The sequence below is a fragment of the Betta splendens genome, chromosome 2 (genome assembly GCF_900634795.4).
Source record: "Betta splendens chromosome 2, fBetSpl5.4, whole genome shotgun sequence".
NCBI lineage: Eukaryota > Metazoa > Chordata > Actinopteri > Anabantiformes > Osphronemidae > Betta > Betta splendens.
In genome coordinates this window covers 6,362,925-6,385,848 of record NC_040882.2, presented here as the reverse complement: position 1 = coordinate 6,385,848, position 22,924 = coordinate 6,362,925, and the positions used below count along the sequence as shown (strand labels likewise).

The following is a 22,924-nucleotide window of genomic DNA, read 5'->3' as shown; positions in this document are numbered from 1 at the left end:
GCGGTGGTCCAAGGAGGACTCCGCTGGTTCCTGTCTCTCGTCGCGGTGGTCCAAGGAGGACGCCGCTGGTTCCTGTCTCTCGTCGCGGTGGTCCAAGGAGGACGCCGCTGGTTCCTGTCTCTCGTCGCGGTGGTCCAAGGAGGACGCCGCTGGTTCCTGGCTCTCGTCGCGGTGGTCCAAGGAGGACGCCGCTGGTCCCTGCCTCGTCCTTGTCTCGGTCGCCGGACTGGTGGCCTTGCCCTCGGCGCCTCCTGCTGCCCGGATGGCGCTGCCTCCTGCGGCGACGCCCGCCTCGACTCCTCAGCCCATCGGATCAGCGTCCGCCTGGAGGACGTTGCCATTCGGGGTGGCCCCCGGGGACATCGGTCCAGCCCAAGGGCACTAAGAGTGCCACCCTGGCTCAGCGGCTGCTGAGCAGGGTCTCGCCGCGCCTTCACCCTCCATGAAGGAATCCCTGAACTTTGTGTTTTTTCCCCGTTCATGGACCTTGGTCGTGTCATGGGGACTCTTGTTTTGGCCCTCCTCCGGTCCTCCCTCCACCCACCCTGCTCGTTTGCCTTGAGGGGTTGGGATTCGGTCCCTCCTCCTGGGACCACCCTCCGCCCGCCCTGGTTCGGGGGGGGGGGCTTCCGTGGGCGCCGTGGAAGGCGCCATAGGGGGGGGGGTACTGTCATGATTTGTGTTCTTGTGTCTAGTGGTTTCCTGTTTTATTTTGGTAGTCTCCCGGTCTCTGTTTTGTGTTCTAGCTTCACTTCCGGGTTATGTCACGTCACAGCTGTTCTTGTTTCACCCGGTCATTATTCACACCTGCACGTCATCAGTAATCGAGTCCCGTTGTATTTAACCACCACCTGTGTCCTTAGTTCCCTGCCAGATTGTTGAGTTGTGAATGAGTTGAGCGTCCCTAGTTTCCTGAGTTCCCTGAGTGTTCGTGTTCTCGTGTCTTATTCCTGTTTGCACCGTGTATCCTGCCCGACCCTGGATTATCTACTGACCGTGAGTTTTTGCCTGTTCCCTGCCTGTACTTTTGCCGAGCCTTTTTGTGTTTGACCTGGACCATCTGACCCTGCCTTGAGCAATAAACCTTTTGTTGATTATAACCTCGCCTCCGTGCTGTGCATGTGGGTCCGCCGCCTGCCCGAGTCCCTGACAGTAAGTAAAGACAAAATGTCAAATGACTAAAAATATAATGATAAATATCAAGTGGGTAGCTTGTTCAAGCAGTGACCATTGCTTAGCTTCATCATGCATCATGTTGTGATTGACAGGCTGGACCTGTTCATGGTCAGGACGACTGAACTTATATCATCAGCTGGGCTGGTGATCTGAAGCTGTTAGCAGGGGTAATGTGATGCTTCAGGAGGTGATCTGGCTGATTCCTTTCCTCGGTGGGTTATGTAAACTTGTGGTGGTACTGTAGGAGTGAATCCCCAGGTGCTGGAAGGTTAGTCAAATCTTAGCTATAGTATCTGCAACAGTGACCATAAAGTTCCCATTGTTTTAGGTCAATACGCCTGAGACAGCCACTTGCCATAGCCTCTGTGGAATCTTGTGACTGGCCATTGTTCTAGTCATGGTGCTTGTTCATCCCAGGCGACAGCAGGATTTCACAGGCTCCCTGTTTGCACCTTTCTGTGCACAGTTGGCTTGCGTGAAAGCATGAAAGGATTTCTGCCTGGTGACCCTGGAGTGATGATCTTTTCACCTTTGAATATGATGCTGTTCATTACAAACAATTCTGCTGGATCTCATCCCAATTGTCTTTTGGGCAAGAGGAGGGATTTCTTGTTCGACTCCTTTTAAAGTACGAAAACCTATTTTCTTCTGTGTAACTTGAATCTTGAATTGATTTATACGTAGACTCTGAATCCTGAGGGTTAAAGGTGTATAAAAGGTTTAATAAAGGTTTTATTGAACTCTTTGACTCCAGCCTGGATGAAAGACACATACTGTAACTAAAGGGTTGGACGGGTTTATAGTGATCATAGGCTGATAATACACTATTTATTAATCTACAAATAGCACAATTAGCATCCATTTGTTTGTATGTTGATGTAAGTGCAGCTACAGAGACCTCAGAGTGATGATGCACTTTTTAAAACTGATTCATTATCTTTACTGCACTTATATCTCCTGTGTGTGAAGGACTTAATGCTGTGTGGCCTGTTTACAGATTACAGTATGTTAAAGCACCATCACACGTTAATAGGTTTTGCGTTTGCCTTTATGGTAGTTTTTGGTACACTAATAAAATGAAACAAGTACAAAAGAAGAGAGAAAGGCACAATAGTGAATGTGGTTGTGATGCGTTCACTTTCCCAGTCTCTTGGCCACGTCCCTGTAGGCCAGCTCGATTTCCGCATCAGATGCACACGTGTTGGTGAACTCATCACGGCCATAAGCGCTGCCAAGATACCGCCACACCCCCCTGAAGTCAGACGGGATGTCGTAGTTTCTGTATTTCTTTGCCACCACCTGCCAAAAAGAAATGATTGTTGCGCCACTCTGAAGACAGACCAGACCAAAATAACCCCAAACATGCTGATGTACCTTAACAACGTGAAGTTTGGGAAGAAGGTTGCAGTCAGCTAATGTCAGTTCATCCCCATCCAGGTATTTACGGGTGGATTCGCCGTCACCGCTGTGGTGCCCTGACTGAACCTCATCCGGCAGTGGACTCAGCAGATACCGATCCAGCTTGGCCAGGGCTCTGTTTAAACTCTTCTCTAATGCTGAAAGCCACAGAGGACAGAAAAACCATCAAAGCTGAAAAACATACTCAACTATACTTCTATATATACAGTAACGTATTTACCCCGATTTTGATCTGGTCTTGTGTTTTTCACATATGCTGAGAACTTGGCGAATATGTCGTTTCCTGCCGTGTTGGACTCATGGTTCCTTGCTGCCAGTTTGGGGTACCTGGGGAACAGCCCGTACATTTACATCAGAAGGCTGCTTGCTCTGTTTTTTACCGTGTTTGTGTGACAGGCGTACTTTGGTGGAGTCAGCATCTCCTCTAGGTACTCCTCTATCTTGTTGACATCTGTGAGGACTTCCCTTTGGAAGGTGAGGAAGGGTGGGTGTGTTCCTGGGGCCAGGTTGTGAAGGTCAGCTGGTTTCCTAATGTGTAGAGACAGTCATAATGGATGCTAGTATCACATGTATGATAGCAAATTGAATAATACATGATCCATTAGCAACTGTACTATTTTCTAACTCTAGATGTCTGTGTTGAATTTGAACTGCAACCTTCTATAGAGCTCTAGATGACATTAGACTCTTTAAAAACATCAGCTACTGTATAATAGAGAAAAAACAAACTGCAAACGAATACATTCTAGAATCCTTATTGGATGCAGATGGTGGAACATCTCAGTTTTATAGATTCACATGATCAAAGTAGCATTTGTTCATCTTTACCAGTAGGTGTCGCTAGTTAATGTAACTAAATAAGATATTTGGTCATTTAGTAAAAATAAAAAATGAATAAATATCTGCAAAAGAAAAAAAACAGACAAAAGCAGCTTCACATGCCTCAATTGGTTACGATCATATTATAAATCCAGGCAACTTAAACATATCAGCGTAACTGCAAAGACCCACTGTATGACCTCACTGATGATGTGTTGTATGCGTCTCTCACAATGTGACTTCTAATCAAATTTAAAACATATCTGTGTTTTACTTTAATGATGACATTAACTTTACTTATTTCATTTATTTAACAGGTCTATTGGTTCTTTTGACATCATTGTGATTTACTGTAGTTCATCTATGGAGTTAAGGTATCTTCTGGGTGATGTTTGAAGGGAGTTTCAGTTTGTTTGTTATCGTTACCTCTTGAGATCTACTGTGGTGACATTAAAGACGACGCCTTTCAGCCAGAGGATCATGAAGAGGCGCTGTGAGAACGGACAGTTTCCGATGCTCTCTCCATCGCTCCCAGCCTGTCAATACATAGACAACAATAAGAAGTGAAGGACAGTTAGTGGTTCAGGAATCGACTGGCAGAATAAATGAACAGTATGTTGACTGATTCAGATGAACACATTCATTTAACCACATCACACTCTCACAGTGTTTTTTACTTTGTGAATTCGAGCTATTGTTTAATTTATAAAAGTCTAAAATTGGCTTATGATAACATACTTTGCACACACACACGCACACAAAGCAGCAACGGGACACTGTAATGAGACACCCAGTTCAACATGAATAATCTACACGGCCTCCATTAGTCGCCTCACTGCCTGTGTGGACTTTTGGTTCCTATGTAGCAGCGTGTTTTAGCTAGAAATCATATCCCTATACTGTATTACACAGTGACACCTGCCCGTCGCACATAAAACATTGGTGAGAAAAATTATGATGATCAGATTTTTGTGATTTATTTAATTATCTTATGGACTTTGCAGGTTTATACAATTTCTTAAAAATTACAAAAGAGTACTTTACAGTATGCAAGAAAACAGTGTAGCATGTGTCTCTAGATGCTAAGGATGACCTGTAAAATTCTTATTATGGACACATCATTATTTTTTAAATAATCATCCACATAGTGGAATAGTGTCCAGTCCTATTCTTGTTACATTTTTAGCATCATTTGAAAAAAAATTGTTAAATTTGCTAATCAAAATATTTAAGCTTCTGCAAATGAAGGTAAATGCATGATCTCTGCGCTGCACCTTCTTGTAGGCAACAGCTCGGCATATAGAGCAGTACCAGACAGAAAGCTGTCCAGGCTTTCCTCATTAATTCTGTTTTTTTTGCCTGTCTCTGTACTGTTCTATTGCTGCTGAAACACAGGAATTTCCTCATTGTGGGATCAATGAAGTCATATCTTATATCTTATCTTATCTACTCAACACATTTTCAATCAGAACACAGAAAACACTGTTACGAGTGGTGACATGCTAATTAAAGTTGTTCCCTGTTATTCTAGTTCTTCTTTATTTTGTTTGATAAATGAACAAATATTCTTTTTGGATAAATGTGGTGAAGGCCCATACAGATACTATGATCTCTTCATAAGCTTTTACAGCTGCTCCAAACACTGAATCAACCCCAGTAATAATTCAGTGGGAGAGAGAAAGAGAGAGATTGTCAACACACGTGGGTGTCAGGTTAACGCATGGAAGATCAGCACAACAACAACAACAAGGAATGGACATGCTGAAAGGAGCCACTCTTCAGCATAAACACACAGATAATGTTATACAAATGTTACTAATAGTGGAGCCAGTCAAAGTTAAAGGACATAGGTCAAACACTGGACAAGACGAAAGGTGGAGAGAAGTGTCCACATTCCAGAACACACACCTTCACAAAAAGCTCAATATCAGGGTCCTTGTCGTCCTCGGCCGCGGTGTCCGTCATGCTGAAGTAAAACAAGCTTTCTCTGTGTGTTTGTTTCCCCCACTGTGTAAATGTGTTTGTCTGTGAGCCTGTTGTTCGTCTCAGTTTACAGCAGAATCCACTCCACTTTCCTTTGGTGAGGTCCGCTCGGTCCCACAGTGTCAGCTGAGGACGAGTGGAACCAGGCGGAGGGTGTGTGGTTCAGTGTGTACACGTGGTCTGAGCCGTGGGGCCTGACATGACAGCAAAAATAACCCCCAGGGGGAGAGAGTGGAGGAAGGACGGACACAAGCAGGTGACTCTGACTCACCAGGACTCACCGTGTCCTCCTCACACCGTCCAGGCTCATGGAGAACCACAGCACTGAGTTCTACACAGCTGGTTTCAGCGTCTCACCAGGATCAAGTGTGACTGGTGTTTCAGAGGAACGTTTCCTGACTGGACTCAGTGCAGGAACAGCAGCGATGCTGAGGGAACATGCTGCATTTCATTTGATTCTCAAGAAAACCCAGAGATCATAAAATGGACAATTAACAGGCAGTGTAGTTTATTGTGTGTTGGTTCCATATACTATAAACACAGTAGTAACTAGTTCAGAACATTTTAAGCCACTGCTGAATAGTCCTTCAATAATTTCATTGACATGGAAAATCGAAAATCTAATACAGATAAAGCAGCTTTGGTTCGATTATGAGTAATTAGCAGCTTCACTTTTTCATCATTTATTAGCCAGTAATTGATGACACTAGGTTACACGAGGAACACATACACAACGATCTGGCAACTAGACATGGTGAGTACTGGAGACTAAATACTATGACTGATTACTATGACTGGAAAATCAGTGACAAAAAAGTAAAGCTAAACTAAACATGACAGGACAAAACTGGAAATGCATGAAAATGAAACAGGAAGTGGCAAAATAAAAGTCCAGGTTATGACAGATTCCAGTGTTACGCCACATATTAGACAACGTGGACGTGAGCATGTTGCGTGTGAGGACCTCGGTTTGTGATTACCAGACAATCAGATCAGTGTACTAGACTATAGATAACCAGAGAAACACATTTTCCAGGAAGTTTACCAAGCAGCAGACACACACATGGGAAATCACATGTTCATGCGAACCATCTCCTCTTCCATACTGTACCACCACTGAGTCACAACATTCTGCTCAGTTCAACCTAACTTATATTTAGAAGCAGAGTAGCTCCCTCCACACACACACACACACACACACACACACACACACACACACACACACACACACACACACACACACACACCAATTGGCTTAAAGACAAAGTTGTTTGTGTGTTTGAACCACATACTGTACATGTAGATGGCTCAAATAATAGGATATAAACTCACTAAATAAATGATCTTCACGCTTGGTTCTCTTCACACTGAGAAAGGTTTCATCTTCCTGGTGATTCTTGTGCAGATGTAGCTCAGTAGGTGGATCACTGACTTGGGAATAAGAGGGTTCTAGGTTCAAGCCCCACTTCTGGCAAAACACTTCCCACTGGGTGCCGCTCAATCATGTAGGTTGTTCTAAAATAACTTCAGCTTCATGTTTGTTGTCTTAAAGCCTTAGCAGCATTTTGTGTAACGTCACATGATGTGAGCTGTCAGTCATTATCTGCACTGACTTGGCTCTTGGCCTTTCTGTCTGTGTTGTCAGAGTTTCATCAGAACTCACTTCCTCCTCACTGCAAACAGCTTCAGCTGTTGTGCATGTGGCGCCCTCTGCTGGCAGCTGAAAGCAGTGACACTACATGACCACAGACCTCAACTTCCCCAAACACATGAATCCATCTTTCACCAGTACTATTTAATCTCTTCTCCACCCATGAGACTGTGCTGGTTCTCCTGTTCCTCCTCCCACAGTCGGTACCTGCTACGTATGAGAGCATGTGTGGACCAGTGGAATCATTCTATTGGTGCTTTCTAACCTGCTCAGTTATCAGTGGGATAATGGATGTATCCCTCGTGACACACTGGCTTCATCCTCAGCTCATCTGACTGCTGCTGCTGCTGATGATGAAAGGACTTGGCTTTGAAGTCAGTCATGTTATATTCCACGGTTAAGTGGAGGAACCAGTAACTTCACAGCTGTGTGTGTTTGTTCCTCTGTTCTGAGACAAACTTTGTCAGGTGTCAGGTTATTTTAATTTAGTACAATTCAGATTCAGAGGTATCACGGCCACATTTTCTTTCGTCAATTTCTTTAGCAGTTACTTTTCCCACATATATTATATTACAGCCATTTGATAAATTATACAAGTCAATAATTACACAGTCATGTTAACCTGTGAGACTGGTACATCCCAGGTGGCCCAGGAGGAGGACTATCGGTCGGCCTCAAAGGGATTCTGGCAAACCGAAAACAGGAGGTAGCTACTGTCATGTAGCTGCTCACAGGTGGACTACACTGAAAAAAATCCTACTTGTGACATTACTCCAATACTTTACAGCTAATTGTTTTGCTCTTCCTCAGAGCACAGGCATAAATTCAGTAAAATCTTTAACTTTGATTAAATACTGATCAATATTTTAACTTTTTATCTAGACAAGTCAAAAACATGAGAACCCATGATTTTTAAAAATTTAACCTTGCTCCAAAGTGTAATTCTTAGATTGGAGCAAATCAATTTTACTTTTCCATAGTTAAAAGTATAATCAACACAAATCTAGAAATATGTTGCATGTTTGCTCAAATCATTGTGTACGTCTCAATAATTAAATACCTTGGAGACAAAGACATTGAACCTGTAGCTGCTTAGTCGGCCCCACGGGTCAGTAGAGAATAACACAAATACAAGCTGGAATCAACTCAATTAACTTCTATCAATGCATCTAGGAACAGCACTGTGCACTTTAAGCAGTAAAGACATCAGGAGATGAAAAACGTAAACATGTTACTGGCTCCAACTGATCAGCTGGAGGCTTTAACGGGTTTTATATAACATTCACTGTTTACGTGCTGCGTCACACATTAAGAATTAGTTCCTGGAAACTCACTCAGTTTCCTGCAGAGAAGTTTCATTGTTCACACGATACAGGTACAGGCGCGAATACCAAAAGTGTCGTCGAGTTCACACTCCATTGTGAGAAAATAGAGCAGAAGGAACAAAAGTTAAATAAACACCAAGAAGAAGAAGAAAAGAGGAGGTGAGTGAGTTTAACAACATTACTGTTACTGAGTCTATTTGTTAATGTAGAGGAAGAAGAGACACGATCCACTTCCGTCAAACTAACACTGACCAGAAGCGGATGTGAGGAGTTGTTATTTGTCCTGGTTCTGGTTCTGAGCTCACAGTCGATGGTACTGACCGCTCAGACTGACTGAGGTCCAGAGATGTGGTGCTTTTCTGCTTTCCTGTCGGTGTTCTGAGCTTTCCAGCGGCTATGTTAACTGGTGACGCTCGTCGTTCAGTTGTTTGAAGCAGGAAGCGTCACGTACCGCGGTGAAGTTAGTTTGACGTTGGACCTTCAACAGACATTCGATCGAAAGTACCTCCAGACAAGCGGTCCGTGTTTGAACAAGCGATCCGTGTTTCGTGTTCGCTACGAGGACACAGAACGAGACCGCTCCATACATGAAGACGTTGACTTAGGGACCGTCGATAAATTATTTTGATTTTCAAGAAATTCATTTTTCAATAGCGTCCAAACCATATGACCTACTGGTCCAAAACCTGCTCCGAAATGTGTGTCTACATCTTCTTCACAAGGCACAGCCATTTCTATATGGAAATAGTGATGTTGCATATTTTTCTGAAATATTTTAGTATAAATATTACTGTAATATTTCAATACCATCCATACCATATGACCTACTAGTTCAAAGCCTGCTCCAAAATGTTTTTGGAGCTTCACAATGGCTGTGCCATGTGAAGAAGATGTAGACACACATTTTGGAGAAGGTTTTGAACCAGTAGGTCATATGGTTTGGACGCTATTGAATAATTAATTTCGTGAAAATCCAAATAATTTATCGACGGTCCCTAAGTCAACATCTTCATGTGCCGAGCGGTTTCGTGACCGCGAAGCGAACACGAGGTACTTTCCGTCGAATGTCTGTTGGGTGCCCAACGTCAAACTAACTTGACCACGGTGCAGCACCTTGGCTTCTCCGTCACTACAGGATCTATGTAAACAATTTTGATTGTTTAACTACAATCAGTCTGACGCTGTTTGAACGTTGCCTGTATGGAAGTTTTTCAGACTCAAAATACAATTCACAATCTCAGTTTTATTAATTAAATGTATAAATAAAAAAATTTAAAAAAATGCATTTCGTTTTTTGTACAGTAGTCTTTATTCAAATGGCAATGCAGTTTGCAATTGACAATTCAATATGCATTTTGTAAATGCATTCTTCAAGTGGAAATGCATTATTAAAAAGTGTTGATTCAATATCCAGTTTCATTAATTAAACGTTTAAATAAAGACTTATGCATTATGTTCATGTAGTTCATGCAATGCATCATATGCATTGCATGAACTGTGAACAGTGTGTAGTTTTATTGTGTATATGTATGTGTAATGTAAAGTGTGTTTGTACAGTAAATCAGTACTTTCGAACATATATCAACATGTTGATTTTGTGGTCCTGTATAATCATAAAATTTAAAAATAAATAATAATAACAATGATAATAATAATAATTCAAAGTGACTAGCGTTCTCACTGCAGTACCGTTGCGTTGCCACGGTGCAGCAGGTGGGTCGCTGACTAAAGATTTTTAATCCTGCAGCCGGCTGAAAAAAATCAGGACGTTAGTCTCGTTTTAACCAACAGGTGGCGCAGCATTGATCAGAAGCCTCCAAAGCGCTACAGCACAACTGAGGTCCAACTTTCCAACGTTCATTTCTACCTATCACACATATATTACACCAGACCTATTTTACTATTAAGTTTTTACTATTAAGTATCTGATATGTGCTCAAACGTGGGGAGTGTGAAGAGCAACAACTTGTTGATGGCTTAGTTATTTTCTGTTCACTGCAAAGTTATAATTGTTCTGTGTCGTTTAGAACAGACCTGCGCCACAACAGCAAGATGTTCTTGTTTTCATTCTCCTCAGCTTTTTCGTATCTTTAAATAGCCGGCGTATCTTAAGAATATGTACACACCCACCGCTCTAACATCTGATACAACATATTGGCTTCACATAATACCATGATTATGCGTCGCGGTTTAATTAATATAATTTGAATGGGCACGGCCAAGTAAAGACGTAGAGCGCAGTCCATCTGCGACTACAGACGCTTATTTAGATTTTAAACTTCCACAACTTGTTAATGAATGTTTTTCAATAGTCGTAGATTTTATGTAAATAACCGTAATAATCATAGGAATTTGTTTTACAGCAGTTGTCGATCGTAACTTTGACAGGACGCCAGAACTCAACAGATCAACAGCGACGCATTACAGCAACATGTTTGTTCGTACGCATTTAATCTGTGTCTGCAAACCTGCAATTTGACTTGTTTTGACTGTACGTGTCATTGTAACTGAGTGGCTGAGATCAATCAAGCCCGTGTACGTTTTAACATTTTGATTTCCCATCCGTCCATCCAGCCACTTTCACCGGTGTTTTCGCCTCTCTTTCGATGAGCGGCAAACGGATTTTAATCAAAGCACCGCCGAACAAACCAACAAAACAGGCAAAAATATTTGTTTGATACAAAAAAACACGGAATTGGAGTTGATGTTTTTTTTGTTTAAAGACAAACAGAAAAAAAAAAAAGTTGTTCTCTCGTTACCTCTGCTTATAATTTGGTGGAGACATCAAACCTTTCCACAAACACGTGACGTGTTTCGGAGTCATGTGTCCAGACAGAGAGTGACCAATACACAAATGTATGGATGTGCAAATGCAGGCTACGAGAGGAACTAGGGAGTGGCGCACTAGATGTAGCAAGAATTTGTTTTGACTGTGCGTGTCATTGTAACTGAGTGGCTGAAATCACTTGTTCGGCCTGTGTACATTTCAAAACTTTCATTTCCGATCCATCCACCTTCACCGGCTTTCTCAAGTCTCTTGCTATGGGCGGCAAACAGATTTGAATAAAAGCACCGCAAAAATATTTTTAACAAAAACACACGGAATTGGATTTAAAACTGTTTTTTTGTTTAGAGAAAAACGAAAAACAAAAACCTCTGCTTTTATTTTTAATGGAAGCTCATCCGTGGATGGGTCATGGGGCAGCAGTCTTAGCAGAGAGCTCCAGACTGCTTGAATGAAACACGAGATCGAATGATATGTGATGTGCTTTGTACTCAGATGACTTGGATCTGAGTTCGACCAAACTTTGGTTTGTCTCATGTTTGCTCACAGTCGCATAGGCAAACTTCATATCCCTTCCCCCTTCTTCGTAGAGGCGCATAGACATGCTAATGTGTTGCTACTACTTGATCAGCAGGTGAGGAATACCTCAGCTCCGGGACAAAGCTCTGTGGGAGATTGGGCAGCATCGGGCGGCGTGATCAGCTGCAGGTCTAAGACTCATTAATGCAGCAAGTAGTTTGTTCTACATGTGTTTACTCCCGTATTTATTTATCGCAGCTTTCTGGTCTAATTTATTTGTAGTACTTCGACATTCGTTTAAAATATGCAGTGCATTTTAATTTGAAAATACTATTATTATTTATTACCTTTATTGTAAACACAGTATTAATTGCACAATTTGGACTGGCGATAATTTGCGCTTCTTCCATAATAATCATGGATAATCAAGGAAGAAACTGCAGTTAATAGATGTTATTCAAGGACGGTTTGATAAAGATTCAGTGTGTTTTTCAACTGAACTGTCAGCCAAGGTAAGTGCATTATCAAATGAATGCGTCTGTCAGCGGGGAAGACATCAACTCAGTCGCTCTTCAGTTGCTGCTGCTGTCTCCTCCCCAGTTCACACACCTAAAGTGTCCTAACCAATGAATGCGTTTCCAGATTGACTGGTGATGCCGCACGGGTTGCTCTGTCAATAAAATATAAAATGTTAAACCTGAGCCCTGACTTATATGTCTTCTTTGGATTAAAAAACAAATGTTGAATGTTATCAAATGATTAATATTGCCGCCCTCCGTGTCTCCCAGTGTGTTTTTTTCATTGGAAATGTGGGTGTTACCGGTGGCAGACCTCTGGTCTAGATCATCCTTATTCACTTTTTTAAATTGTAGTAGTGTAACCTTAGTTAGTATTCCTTTTTTTTTTATTTTATGTTTGGCAAACGTGGCATTTCAGCTACTGTGATTTTATCTGTAATTAACATTAGTTCCTACCTGCCCTTGTTGACGGGGGACAGGAAAAAGGTGACACGCGTTGGGTAAGAGCGGCGTAAAGAAAAAAGTGTAAATGTGCCGTACTGTCTTCCCGTGTGGTGCATTAAAGAAGAATAAAACGTAAAGAAAATTGTAGCCCGTACGTGCACTAAGTAATACAAGGTTGTCATCTCTTGAGTCGCATGATGATGATAAGACGCTGTTTTTCCAATAATTAAAATTAAAAGACTGCTTTCACTCAGACTTGAACCCCTGACAAAAAGTTTTGCAGCCATGCATCTTAACCACTAGGCCACCCAAGACCTGTCATTGGTTGTTCTAGAGGCTATATGACATAATCAACTACGCTGTTTTAGGACCAAAAGTGGGAGTCAATCGCCACCTACAGGCCAAAAGGACGTAACACACTCTTCACGCAGTGCAACCAAGGCGCTGACGCGGCGCATTCGGAAGCAATATATATTAGTGACTAGTATCAGACAGGCCTGTGTGCTGCTGGGTCACCGGTATTGTGTCTGTCTGCCAGAATTTTACTGTCGTTGTCGTGCCACAAAGTGACTGTCTGCCAGAAATCGTTTGCCACATGCGAGAGAGCGCAACTCCTCGTTAAGGCGTTTAGCTCGGTTTGTGTAAGACTACCGCTGCATATTTAGGTTTCAAACAGCCATAACTTGTAAATATAATCCGCTACATGTTTTTCAGTGGTTGTAGTGATGTCACGTCTTTTAGATTTTGTCTAAACAACCGAAATAATCATCGTAATTCTCTTCACAGCAATTGTGACTAACTCTATGACATGACGCTAGGACTCAGATCTACGACTCAATATTGCTGCAACATGTTTCTTTTACATTTTGTGTCTGATTGAAACTGCACCAGTGACCACCGAGTTATTTCACCACATTTAATACCTGTATGAGACCAGTTAAACCAGTAAGATGCTTTCATGTTGCCTAAACATGATTATTAGAGCCAAAAGTGTTTGATCAGACAATCAATTCTGCCTTATTTTAAATACACTGAGCTCTGCTTTGTTATACTTACAGATGTAATAAATATCCAGTCCATCAGGCCTTTGTCTGTTCTTGCTTAAGACCAATAAAACCAGCAAGATGCTGGTTTTATGTTGCCACAAAGTGATTAAAGCCAATATCTGTTTACTGAAAGCTACTTTCTCCCTTATTTTAATTTCATGGAGCTCTGCTGGGTTAACAGATTTAATGAGCATCCAGTACATCCTATCACTTTCTACTGTACATCTGTTTGAGACCAGTTCAACCAGGATGCTGTCTTCACGTTGCCAAAAAGTGATTACAGCCAATTTATATTTATAAGAAGCTTATTTCTGTGTCATTTTAAGTCAATGGAGCTCTCCTTGTTCATATTAACCCATTTAATGAGCATTCAGCTCACTTGATCAATGTCTGTACCTGTCTGACATCAGTACAACCAGTTAGATGCTGTTTTCATGTTGCCAAAAAGTGATTACAGCCAATATCTTTTGATCAGAAGCTTGTTTTGCTTCATTTTTAACTTCATTGTCATCTATTGGGTTAAATTAACAGATTTAAGTTCCCTGGATCACTGCTTGTACCTGTCTGAGGCCAGTAGAACCAGTAAGATGCTGTGTTCACAATGCCAAAAAGTGATTCGAGCCTCTGTTTTGATGAGACCCTTATTTCTGCCTCATTTTAACCTTAAATGTGTTCTAAAGATTTAGTTAACACCCAGTCCATCTGATCATCTTCTTGTACCAGTCTGAAACCAGAAAGATATTCGCACTCACTTTTTGGCAGCGTGCTGCTGGTTCTACTGATCTTAGGCAGAAACAGACAAAGATCAGATGGACTGGATATTTATTACATCTGTAAATATAACAAAGCAGAGCTCAATGTTTTTAAAATAAGGCAGAATTAATTGTCTGATTAAACGTTTTGGGCTCTAATTGTGACATTCAGCCTCCGCGCCGCTAGAGGCGCTCCTGGGACTTTTGGTGGGTCTGTGTTTGAGTTTAATTTCCTGTGTAATTAGTTGACCCACCTGTTTGGTTTGTGTATTTAAGGGATGTTTTTTGTTTGACACATTGCTGGTGTGTACTCTCGGTGTAGTTGGATGCTACCCCGTTGTTACGTTGAGGAGAGCTGTTGATGCAAAGGAGTTTTGGTTTTGTTTATGTCCTGTCCCACCACGTAAGTTTGTGAGTGTCTCATGTTTCATGTTTAGGGCTTATGTTTCATGTTTAGGATTTTGCCCGTAGTGCACGGAGCGTTTAGTTTTAGATAGTGAATTAGGTTGTTTATCGTTTTCCTGCAATGCAGTGATTTTTAGTTCTTCCTTTGTGTTGAACTGAGTCCTGCGGTGCAGTGAGTTTTTGTTGTATTTAAATAAATCGTTAATGTTAATTGTACCTTCTGTGTTGGGTCGTGCACTTGGGGTCTTCCCTCTCCTGTGTTCCCTGCGACCTGGTCTGCCGGTTGCGGCCAGGTGTCTGTGCAAGGGATTACACAGAGAGCTGTGTGCTGGAAGCACGTCGGCCGTAGTGCCTGAAGCCTCCGCTCAGTGTGAGCGTGTTCTCCTCCCGGCTCCGTGAGAGCCGTAGTTCTCCCCGCTTGGAGCGGGTGCTGTCACCGTCTGTCTCCACCGCATTCCCTCCCTATAATGCCAACAGAAAGGGAAACAACAGGTCGTGACAATTGTGCGTCACTGTAGTACTGTATTGTAGAGTCTCATGACTGTGGGGAGGAATGACCTGCAGTAGCTCCTTCCTGCACTGTGGGTGTAACAGTGTGGTGCTGAAGGAGCTGCTCAGAGCCTTTACAGTGGTGCAGGGGGTGGAGGGGTTCTCCATGATGGATGTTAGTTTACAGCATCCTTCTGTCCACCACCTCCTCCATGGACTCCAGTGTGCAGCCCAGGACAGAACCAGAACCTTTCTGAACCAGCTTGTGGAGTCTCTTCCTGTCTCTGCCTGTACTCCCCCCCCAGCACACAACTCCATACAGGACTACTGAGGCCACCACAGTGTCATGGAAAGTCCTTAGCAGCCGTCTGCACACACCAAAGGACCTCAGTCTCCTCAGCAGGTGGAGGCCACTCTGGCCCTGTTTATACAGAGAGTCTGTGTTGTTTGACCAGACCAGTTTATTGTTGAGGTGAACACCCAGGTATCAGTGTCTGAGCCCTGGATGTTCACCGTGTGTGTGGTGGAGGGGACCTGCTGAAGTCAAGCACTAACTCCTTGGTTTTGCTGATGTTTAGAAACAGGTGGTTATCCTCACATCATCTTACAAAGTTGAAGATGACCCCCTGTACTCCTGCTCTTGTGGGTTGTTGTGGACCCTTTGTTGTGGTCAGAAGGGCAGAGGGAGCTGCATGGTGCTGAGTGTGAACAGCTGCAGCTGGGAGGAGACGCCTGGACTGGAGAGGTGTGAAGAGGAGGCCGTGTGGATGGAGACTGGGGACTGGGCAGAGTCAAATCTAGAACAAATCTTAAACAGGTTTAACCTGTGGTGTCTGCTGTTTCACCACTGGAGTGTAAGCAGGGGAGAGATGAACCAGGTTATGATCAGCGCGTTCTAAAGGGGGGAGGGGGGCTGAGGGGCACACACACGGTTGGACACACCTTCTCATTCAAAGAGTTTTTGTATATCGTTCTCGTTCATCGTTCACAGCTCAGGCTCTCTAGCAAGCAGTTCTACAGTTCCTTTGGGATTCATCTTACAGATTCTCAGGGATCGTTCGTTTGTTTATTTGTCACTTGACCGTTGCACTATTAAAAAACAATGGTGTTTCAGTGAATGGTGAAAATGGCGAACAATTTTTCTGGTGTGTATTTGCTTTCCTTGGTTTTCAAATGGTTTGAGTTACTTGTGGCATTTTGTATATTATAATTTGTCCGCTGAAGCAAACTATGATGTTTTCAGTATGTAGTGTTTGAGAACCGCAGCGCTGCCTACTGTAAATTGAAAGGATTTGTTCACTTTATTGCTCTAGAATTAAAGATCTGAGTCAGTTAAAAGAATCGAACTTCCCATCTCTAGTGTCTTGACGAAGCCAGTGCTGTTTCATTTCATTTTTGTCTGTCCACACGTCACAGACAGACAAAAATTAAATGAAACTGATCTGCTTAAAAAAACTTAGTATCTGAGCTGTTCATGTAGTATCTGAAAACAGTTTGATGTTTAACAGACATGTAAATTGGACACCTATATAAATAGGTGAGCTGCTGGACACTGAGGTTCTGAAACAGTGAGCGAGGAAACCAGGCTCTGCTGGGTTTAAGCCTTGTCTACAGTAAGTGCTGGTGACCAGTTCACCTTCATCACAGTCTTTATGTTAGAAAAAGCTCATAGAAGCGGTTCATTCAGTTGGTTCTGTAAAACACTTGAACACAATTTGTCAAATCACACTGAAATCATTCTAGAACCATGTTGCACAGAGTGTTGCTGCTGAGCTCTGATGCTCCTCACATGTGTTTGTGAGAGATAGTGACCCACAGACAGAATCCTTCCAGTTCAATTTAAGCAAAGGCAGGAAAAGTCCCAGATGCCAGGAGACGAGCTTCCAAGTTTTCAAACAGACCCTCTGGTTGTTCTTCTTTATTCTGACATATTTCTGTCGTAAAACCATAACCTTGAAGTACTAAAACATGACGACTGGAGTTTTGGTAGTAGTTTAATCCAAAGACCTCAAACTCAACTGTGAGTGTCAGCTGACACTGATATGAACCACAGAAGAAGCAGCTGATGATGATGATGGATTTAAGTTGATGTGCAGATAAATGATTTGTTTTTCTTCTCCACATGAAGGTAGAAAGTGTGAATCCAGCAGCATGAATCAGTGTGAGGACAGAGAGGAAGGAGCCCCTCCCTCTAAAACCAGTCTGTGTGGGGACCATGAGAACCAGAACAAAGCTCAGAGGTGATGATTCTGTCTCCAAGTCACAGACACATCACTGATTTACTGTTACTGCTCATTTAGGACTCAATGTGTGAGCGTCACTGTAGGTGTTTTTCTATCAGGTCCCATCAGAGACGAGGATCTGCTGAACCTGGACCTGAACCTGGACCTGGACCTAGACCTGAACCTGGACCTAGACCCAGCTGTTTGTCTTTCAAGAGTGACCAGTCAAACACCCATTTTATTAATTTCAAAGATCAACCTGTGTCAGAGTCACAGTGAGTTGTTGTTAGTTTAAATCATTCTCAACAATCTGATATAAACAAATCTCTGATTTGTGTTGTTTCAATTTCTTGATCTGGTTGATTTGTGTTTAAAGTGTTGATGTAAAAGAGAATTGATCAAATCTCCATCCAGCCAGTAGCTAAAGCTCTGATCCTGTAGAGGGTCTCAGGGGCTGCTCCTCTTCTAATGAAGTGCTGACGTCAAAGGAAGCAGCTGATCATCTCTGATCAAATCTGTTTATTGACGTCTCTACATGAAGGTTTTGGTCAAATGTCTTGAAGCTTCTTCACTTGCAGCAGTAAATTGAAGTTACTACTGGAGACGTGTTGTGATTGTGTTGCAGTGGAGACGACTGTTTGTCCTCAGTGTCGACACCAGAGCCGACATCCAACAATGAATGAATGTAGGAAGTAGTTAACTGTTCCTAGTTCAACATATTCCCACTGGGAGCTGCCCAGTACAACCAGTCTGATCCCAGCAGCCTCCTTGTTCCAACACTTCAGCCTTGTTCAGTGAGGGAGGCAGAGATATATGTTGTTCAGAGCTGAGACTGAAGCAACTGACTGACAGTAAACCTTCACCACTACAGGGAGTCTCTGACTCACTGCTCACATCCAACATCACTTCATGGACCTTTACCTTGTGTGTGTCTCTGTGTGGACTCATTCTTCATGGTTCCTCCACAGAGTGGACCAGCAGAGCTCAGAGGTTCCCAGTGCTCAGTCTGTCCAGCAGCACCAAACACAGCTGGACTCCATATTTATGGTCTGTACATGTACATTACAGACCAAAGGTTTAGACACATCCTCTCATTCAAGAGTTTTTCAGATTCACACTGAGGGCATTAAAACTATGAATTAACACATGGAATTAAATACATAACAAAAAAGTGTAAAACAACTGAAAATATGTCATATTTGTATGTCACTTTGCACACTCTTGGCATTCTCTTGATGAGCTTCAGGAGGTTGTCCCCTGAAATGGTTGTCACTTCACAGGTTCACACACACTTCACACGGGTGCCCTGTCAGGTAATAAGTGGGATTTTTTGCCTTATAAATGGGGTTGGGACCATCAGTTGTGTCGTGCAGAAGTCAGGTGGATACACAGCTGATAGTCCTACTGAATATACTGTTAGAATTTGTATTATTGCAAGAAAAAAGCAGCTAAGTAAAGAAAAAAGAGTGACCATTATTATTAGTTTAAGAAATAAAGGTCAGTCAGTGAGAAAAATTGGGGTGGGAAAACTTTGAACACAAATCCATCAAACGCTACAAAGAAACTGGCTCACGTGCGGGCCGCCTCAGGAAAGGAAGACCAAGAGTCACCTCTGCGGAGGATGAGTTCATTCGAGTCACCAACTTCAGAAATCGCAAATTACCAGCAGCTCAGATTACAGACCAGGTCAATACGACACAGAGTTCTAGCAGCAGACACCTCTCTAGAACAACTGTTAAGAGGAGACTGTGTGAACGGGCCTTCAAGGACAGGCAAATAGCAGAAGTGACTTGTTTGGACTGAAGAACACAAGGAATGGACAATAGATCAGTGGAAATCTGTGCTTTGGTCTGATGAGTCCAAATTTGAGATATTTGGTTCCAACCACCGTGTCTTTGTGCGACGCAGACAAGGTAAACGGATGGATACTACATGCCTAGTTCCCACCGTGAAGCATAGAGGAGGTGTGATGGTGTGGGGATGATTTGCTGGTGACACAGTTGGGGATTTATTCAAAAATGAAGGCATACTAAACCAGCATGGCTACCACAGCATCTTGCAGCGGCATGCTATTCCATCCGGTTTGCGTTTAGTTGCCAGGCTGTGTAAGGGCTACTTGACCAAGAAGGAGAGTGATGAGGTGCTGCGCCAGATAACCTCCACCGTCACTGGACCTAATCCCAATCGAGATGATTTAGGGCAAGCTGGACCGCTGAGTGAAGGCAAAAGGGCCAACAAGTGCTAAACATCTCTGGCAACTCCTTCAACGTTGTTGGAAGGCCATTTCCAGTGACTACCTCTTGAAGCATTTTTGTCAGTCAGTTTTGATACCTTCAGTGTGAATCTACAATTTCATGAAAAATTCGTAGTCATGAAAATAAAAAAAAACTCTTTGAATGAGAGGGTGTTTCCAAACTTTTGGTCTGTACTGTACAACTACTACTGTTCATCTGTTGTGTTCAATCATCTCCATGCTGCACTTTTTAGACCAGTGGATGTCAGTGTGTCCAACATGGATCTGATGTTTGGCTCCATGGTTTTAGTTGGATCAGGTCATTCATATGGTTTCTGTTCCAGCTGCTGGAGGAAAACATTGTCACGTTTGTGAAGAAGGAGCTGAAGAAGATGCAAAAGGTTCTGAGTCCAGATTACCCAGAATGCTTAGAGAGTCAGAGGGAGGATGAGGATGAGTTGGATGGTGAGGATGAAGAGCAGAGGAAGAGCAGCAGAGACGCGTTTCTGAAGATCACAGTGAACTTCCTGAGGAGGATGAAGCAGGAGGAGCTGGTTGACTGTCTGCAGAGTAAGAGGGTTTATCTCAACATTTAACACCACAGACACAATCACACATTTACTGATGTGTTGGAGGTTAAGTTTGTTAAATGTTGACCAACATTTAATAATCAGATGTTTTTGGCAAAGTTCTTCTGTTCGTTTTAGTGTTTCAGGCTGACTTGAATCAATAAATGAGGCATTTGTTGACTCCTCAGACTTTGTCTTCTTTGTGTTTTGTTAGACCCAGATCTGATGGTTCCAGTACCAGAGCCACGGCCCATCACATATTACCAGCAGATGCTTCAATCAAACCTCCAAGACGAGTTTCTATGTGTGAAACCAGGCTGGTCAGAAGTCGACCAACGTCTGGATGACATCTACACAGAGCTGTACATCACAGCTGGGCCAGATTCACACATCAACACACAGCATGAGGTCCAACAGCTTGAGACGACACAGCAGAAGCAAAGATCAGCAGAGGAGCCAGTGAAGCCCAGTGACCTGTTCAAACATCCCCCTGGTAAATACAGACGCATCAGAACAGTGTTGACCAATGGAATCGCTGGGATTGGAAAAACAGTCCTTGTGAACAGGTTTGTGTTGGACTGGACCCAACAAAGGTCCAATCAAGACGTGCATCTGATTTTCCCCTTCACCTTCCGTCGGCTGAATCCACTGAAGGGACAGAAGTTTAGTTTGTCAGAGCTCATTCATGAATGTATCCCAGAAACTGAGTCCATCAGCCTGGAGGCTCTGAATTACATCTTTACACATCTACAGTCATCAGGAAACAGCAACTATGACAAGAGCAGCTTCAAACTTCTGTTTGTGTTTGATGGACTGGACGAGAGTCGCCTCCAACTGGACTGTAGCACCAGTGAGAAGGAGACGGGTCAACGTGACGTCACAGAGTCCACCTCAGTGGATGAGCTGCTGACAAACCTCATCAGAGGAAAACTACTACGCTCTGCTCGCATCTGGATCACCACACGACCTGCAGCAGCCAATCAAATTCATGGAGACTTTGTTGAGGTGGTGACGGAGGTCAGAGGGTTCACTGACCCACAGAAGGAGGAGTTCTTCAGGAAGAGATTCACAGATGAGGAGCGGAGCAACAGAATCATGTCCCACATCAAGACGGCACGAAGCCTCCACATCATGTGCCACATCCCAGTCTTCTGCTGGATCACTGCTATGGTTCTGGAGGATCTGCTGGAAACCAGAGAGGGAGGAGAGCTGCCCAAGACCCTGACGGAGATGTACGCAGAGTTCCTGGGGTTTCAGATGGATCGGACTAAAGACAAGTACGGACCAGAACAGTGCAGCAACTACATCAAGTCATTGGCTAAACTGGCTTTTAAGCAGCTGCTAAAGGGAAACTTGATCTTCTATGAGGAAGATCTGAAAGAGAGTGGGTTCAATGTCAGTGGAGCCTCAGTGTGTTCAGGAGTGATCACAGAGATCTTTAAACAGGAGCGAGGGAGGAAAACCAAGGACAAGATGTTCAGCTTTGTTCATCTGAGCGTTCAGGAGTTTCTGGCTGCTGTTCACATGATGCTCTGTTACACCAACGGGAAGATGGAGAAACTGGAGAACTTCCTGAAAGACTACAAACACACAGAATCAATCCTTAAAAGAATAAAACAGGTGTTTGTTCATCCGTCAACTCTCTCATCTTTGGAGGTTGTTGTGAATAGAACCATTTTTAAATCCCTTCAGAGTCCAAGTGGCTACTTGGACCTGTTTGTTCGCTTCCTTCATGGCCTCTGTCTGGAGTCCAACCAGAGAATCTTGGGAGGTTTGCTGGGTCACACAGAGAACAGTCCAGAAACCATCCACAGAATCATCAACAACCTGAAAAAGACAAGGAGTGATATAATCTCTCCAGACAGAAGCATCAACATCTTCCACTGTCTGATGGAGATGAACGACCACTCAGTTCATCAGCAGATCCAAGAGTTCCTGAAGTCAGAGAACAGATCAGAGAAGAAACTCTCCTTGATCCAGTGCTCAGCTCTGGCCTACATGCTGCAGATGTCAGAGGAGGTTCTGGATGAGTTGGACCTGAGCCAGTACAACACATCAGAGGAGGGACGACGGAGACTGATCCCAGCTGTGAGGAACTGCAGAAAGGGTCAGTAAGTCCAACGTTAATGTGATCATTAATATTCTACAGCAACATGAAGCTAAAGCCTCAGTGTTAAAGAGAAACACTTCACACAGAATCTAAAAGTTCACAGGGTGAAAACATCAACTACTGGTTCCTAGAAAACATCTTTGTTGAGAATCAGATCAAGCAGCTGTAAAGTTTGTGAACATCTGGAACTTCTGCCTTTCTTTACATGATGGAGTGTAATGGAGGTTGTCTCCATTATCAATAAACTCCACAGTGCATCAATTCATTAACTGTTTATTGTTTGGAAATTTAAAAATAATACAACCCATAATCATAGTTTAAAGTTTTTTTTTAATCTACAGGTTTAAATTATTCAGATGGACATTGATTTACATGTACTCACCTCATGTGCACTGCTTGGTGTGGTGTGGTGGAAATTTTCCATAAAGAAGCAGATGAGAGATTTGTCCTTTTGTGAAA

The 22,924-nt window shown here is 43.0% G+C and overlaps 2 protein-coding genes across 7 annotated transcripts in view; one reads left to right on the top strand and one right to left on the bottom strand.

The window, feature by feature from the left end:
* Positions 1 to 1,982: 1,982 nt before the first annotated feature.
* LOC114851096 (chloride intracellular channel protein 5-like) overlaps positions 1,983 to 22,924 on the bottom strand; it is a 45,781-nt gene continuing 24,839 nt past the window's right edge. Inside the window, exons 1-6 of one of the 4 annotated variants that reach the window (XM_029142664.3) lie at positions 8,695 to 8,940; positions 3,841 to 3,950; positions 2,998 to 3,123; positions 2,816 to 2,922; positions 2,551 to 2,732; positions 1,983 to 2,475 (exon numbers count right to left, since the gene is read on the bottom strand). In XM_029142664.3, the coding sequence (XP_028998497.1) occupies positions 2,311 to 2,475; positions 2,551 to 2,732; positions 2,816 to 2,922; positions 2,998 to 3,123; positions 3,841 to 3,896 (636 nt within the window). In that variant the 5' untranslated portion in view covers positions 3,897 to 3,950; positions 8,695 to 8,940 and the 3' untranslated portion in view covers positions 1,983 to 2,310. Of the gene's footprint in view, positions 2,476 to 2,550; positions 2,733 to 2,815; positions 2,923 to 2,997; positions 3,124 to 3,840; positions 3,951 to 5,322; positions 5,900 to 8,382; positions 8,521 to 8,694; positions 8,941 to 22,924 lie in introns of those variants that run through there. The other 3 variants (XM_029142665.3, XM_029142661.3, XM_055507101.1) reach the window with 3 other exon arrangements.
* Positions 8,394 to 22,485, top strand: LOC129603841 (NLR family CARD domain-containing protein 3-like). 3 transcript variants are annotated; one of them, XM_055507092.1, is made up of 6 exons: positions 8,394 to 8,532; positions 17,460 to 17,571; positions 17,673 to 17,828; positions 18,522 to 18,600; positions 20,131 to 20,356; positions 20,570 to 22,485. In XM_055507092.1, exons 2-6 carry the CDS (start codon positions 17,483 to 17,485, stop codon positions 22,468 to 22,470), a joined length of 2,451 nt encoding a protein of 816 aa, XP_055363067.1. In that variant the 5' UTR covers positions 8,394 to 8,532; positions 17,460 to 17,482; the 3' UTR covers positions 22,471 to 22,485. The 3 variants fall into 3 exon arrangements, with proteins under 3 accessions (XP_055363067.1, XP_055363066.1, XP_055363065.1); XM_055507091.1 differs by having other exon boundaries at positions 17,658 to 17,828; positions 20,576 to 22,485; XM_055507090.1 differs by having other exon boundaries at positions 17,658 to 17,828.